The sequence below is a fragment of the Leishmania mexicana genome, chromosome 28 (genome assembly GCF_000234665.1).
Source record: "Leishmania mexicana MHOM/GT/2001/U1103 complete genome, chromosome 28".
Lineage (NCBI taxonomy): Eukaryota > Euglenozoa > Kinetoplastea > Trypanosomatida > Trypanosomatidae > Leishmania > Leishmania mexicana.
In genome coordinates, this window is record NC_018332.1 from 731,696 (window position 1) to 735,667 (window position 3,972).

Consider the following 3,972-nt stretch of genomic DNA (forward strand, 5'->3'; position numbering starts at 1 on the left):
GTGGCGGCGTCGCACAGTCGCTGTAGGTTAGGGGGGAACAAACAAGAGAAAGACACGAATTAAGAAAAAGGCAGCTATGTAGCGAGAGAGGCCGAGAGAGTGTCTTGATGCCGGGCGGTGCGCGTGGGCGATGAGGACGGGGAGGGCGTGCGCGGTGCGGGTAAGTTGGGCGGAGGGGTGCAGAGGCGAAATGGAAGAGGGGACACGTGAAGGGCAGTGGAAGAGGAGGCACCGGCAGCGGTGCGACGCGGCACCGGGCACGCACTCCAGAGCGACGCCGAGATGCACGCCGCCGTGGCAGCGCCGTCAGCGCTCAGCGGCGGCACGGCAGAGCCGAGCGACACGGACCCTCGCATGCAGGGGGTAAGCACCACAACGCCCACCCCCGCACAGTCGCGCAACGCCGGAGGGCGAGCACAGACGCGGGCACCACGCAGACACACACAGACACCAAGCATTACTTGTCACCGCGCACACCCCGGCAAGACACAGGCCGTCCAATGCACCAGAGATGGCAAGGCACGGGACGCGCGGCCGGAGCACAACCACGGAAACACGGGAAATCGCCACAGGAGCCGAAAGAAGAACGTGAAACCGAAACAACAAAAGGCACAAAAGCGAAGTCGGCGACAGCGCCACACGCGCACGCGCACGCCCGTCAACCTCGCGGTCGCAGTGCTTGCCGGGGCGGCGACGGCCTCACGTCACGGAGAATCCCTCGCACCCCGTCCCCGTCGCAGCGCTCGGCATCCACAGAGACAGCGACGCCCGCAGAGACGCAGCGGAGGGAAGCGCATCGCGCACAGGCACATGTCAGGCGGCAGGCAGCGAGGCAGGCGCACGCGCAACGTGCAACGTGCAACGGGGACGCATCCGCCGACGCCACGCGCGAAGGCCCTTCCCACCACACCGCTCGCCGGTGCACCACAGAAAGAGACCAAAGCACAAGCACAAAGCAAAATCAAGAGAGAAGCAGGCGAAGCATACAGGCCTTTACGACGGGGGGCGGGAGAGGCCATCGAGCCGTGCGCGCAGCGGCGCGGTCTCCCACCACGCGAGGACTCTCAGGGACCCTCACGCGCGCGCGCCTCCGCGGGCAGACACAAGGCAGCGCGACGCACACACACTTACCTACACACACACACACACACTTACTCACTTAGACACGCACAGACGCGGGTTATAGGCGACCTGTAGCATGCCACCGCCTACTCACAGACACAAAGCACGGTACAGTCGTTAGAGGAGAACACTATTGCGGTGGGCGCATGGAGAGGGTGGAAAAGACGGGCGACACACACACACAGTCGCACGCGCACGTCGGCAACAGCAACGAGAGGAAGCAACGGTAGAGAGCACAGCACGTTGCCTCCGCCGTCCCGCCTGCAGCGCGCCACCGCAGCACACGAGGCGGGAGCGCCGCGCAGCGCGCGCCATCACAGTCGCTGCAACCCTCCGGGGTCGAGGGGGGAAGCAGTTGGGGCCGAATACGCACCAACACACACACACACACAGAAACACACACACAAGGGAAAATCAACGCGCGCACAGGAAGGGGCACGCGAGCGACGCGCGGCAGCAGCAGCCGTGCAGCAGTCAACGCAGCACAAGCAACAGCGCTGACTCGTACGGCTCCGCCACCGCAAGCCGCCCACCATCCCTTCCTCAACTCATGGGAACGCACACACACATACACACACGTACACGCGCTCGAGAGAGCGTCAAGGCGAGCCAGAGCCGCACTCTCTCGTCGTCCCAGGGGGGACAGTGCGGGGTAAGGGTGAAAGTGAGAGCGACACGCGCAGGGAAAGAACGAAAAGCACACGCACACACACCACTGACATGGACGCAAAGCAACAGCCAGTAAAGACACGAGAGAGACCACACGCTGCTAGGAAGCACGCACGCGCACAGCGGCGGGGGACGAAGAGGGGACAGAGGGCCCGGCTATCGTGCTCCCGGGTAGCGCACCGCTCCTCTGGGGAGGGGGAGGCACACCGGGAACGGTGCCCAGCAAACACATTTTGACAAGCCGGCAGGGAGGGGAGAGAGGAGAAGAACTCCTCCGTCGCTACAAAACACGAAGAGAGCACTGCGTGAATAGTGAAGAGGGTGAGAGAAGCGCGCAAGGACCGTAAGAAAGCCGTGGGCCCCGCTGCGGAGCGCCGTACGGTGGGTGGCGTGCGTGTGGATGCGTGTGCATTACGCCGATGCAAAGGGGGTGGGGGCGTGTGGAAGGGGGGAGGGAAACTAAAACGAGGAGGAGGAGAGCTTACGAAACAGCGTGGAAGAAAAGAGGGGGGAGGTAGCGAAAGAAAAGGGTGCACTAGAACAGGACTGATCTACTACTAATGTGTTGCGCCGCGCGCGTGCCTGCGACGCCGTGGGGGAGAGGGAGCGCTGGGATGCCCGCAGCTGAGAGGCGGGGCGTCAAGCAGGCACCGCCGGCCCGCCCACGCCCCACAGCAGCACAGAAGCGCGACCCATTGCAGCAGCAGCCACCTAGCCACATACTCGCGCAGGAACAGCAGCGGTCCAACACCTACAGCCACTTCCCAATCATCGCCATCACGCCCGCACCGATCCACAGCCCGGCGTACATCCCGATCCGCTTGGCCACGCCGCGCTTGCTCTTCACGCCGCAGTGCACATGCAGGTCGTGCGGGAAGTCCACGAACAGCAGGTTGAAGGCAATGTACAGCATGATCCCGCCGCAGATCGAGTCCAGGATCGCACTCACCAACGCGTACGTCGTCCCCGACAGCGCGTCGCGCGACGCCATCACAGCGCCGGTCCCTGCCGCAATCCCGATCGGCGCAGAGAACGAGAACACAAGCATCAGCGCAAGCTCCAGTGATATCTTGAACGACGCGTCCGCAAGACGCGCGCCCATCGCAAGGCCCTCGAACAGCTGGTGGAACACAAGCGCAATGATCAGCGCGCGCAGGTCCGTGCCGTTCGACACGGCAACCGCAAGCCCCACAAACACGCTGTGCAGCGTCACGCCGAACTCCATGCACACCGCTGCCACGACGCGCTGCAGCGGCGCCATGTCCTCCGGCACAGCTACGCCGTGCTGGTGTCCCCCACACGCCTCAGCGTCCATCTGAGGCACAGAGGCACAGCCCTGCCCATCCTCCACACAGCCGTGCATGTCCTGCAGCGCATCCTCGTCGGGCCTCGTCGAAGGCACGCCCTTGCGCACCGCAACGCACTCGTTGCACAGCGAGTCGTGGCACGGATCCGCGGGCAGCGCCTTACCAGCGGCGCGCGCGCTCCACCGCTCCGCAATCCACCCGATCGTCCCGTCAATCGCGTGCATCACGATAGCGGCCATCATCGCGAACAGGAAAGCCCAGCCCTCGTACATCTCGCGGAAGCTCTCAGGGATGGAGTCAGCCCCAAGCACAACAGAAGCGGGGCTGATCATGTGAATCATCGAAACAGCAAGCACCACACCCGTCGCAGCCGACTTGCCCACAGCGTACACGTACGCGTGGAGACGCAGCGCAGGCACACGCTTGCCCACGATCGGGATCAGCGTGCCCACAGCTGATGCAGCGAGAATGATGAAGATCGCAGCAATGTGCAATCCCAGCATGTAGTCGCCCTGCACGGAGCCGCTGCCGTGGCTGTGGCCGTGGCCGCCGTCGGAGCCGCTGCCGTGGCTGTGGCCGTGGTCATGCGCAGACTCAGCATACGAGAGGCGGCTTCTGGTACCGTCACCCTTCGCGCTGGAGTGCGACCCCGCACGGACCTGCGAGTAGGCGACCGTCTTCGTTGCGGAAGCAACGGCCGACTGAAATTCGAGGGGCTCGCGCGCCTGCACCGCAACGGCAGCGCGCACAAGATCGCCGGCCAGCTGGCGGAGCACCGTGAGGGTGGGTTGCGCCATGGTCGCTCGCCTCCTGGGAATGAAAGAAGAAGCAATAGAGCCGTGCTTGGGCCGAGCAAGAAGAGGATCTGCGGGTG

At 64.5% G+C, this 3,972-nt stretch overlaps 1 protein-coding gene across 1 annotated transcript; it reads right to left on the reverse strand.

Annotated features, from left to right (window-relative positions):
* Window positions 1–2,542: 2,542 nt before the first annotated feature.
* LMXM_28_1930 (putative zinc transporter) lies at window positions 2,543–3,895 on the reverse strand (the record flags this gene model as incomplete). Its single annotated transcript, XM_003876985.1, has 1 exon — window positions 2,543–3,895. The coding sequence occupies one exon, from the start codon at window positions 3,893–3,895 to the stop codon at window positions 2,543–2,545; it is 1,353 nt and encodes a 450-aa protein (XP_003877034.1).
* Between the last annotated feature and the right edge of the window lie 77 nt (window positions 3,896–3,972).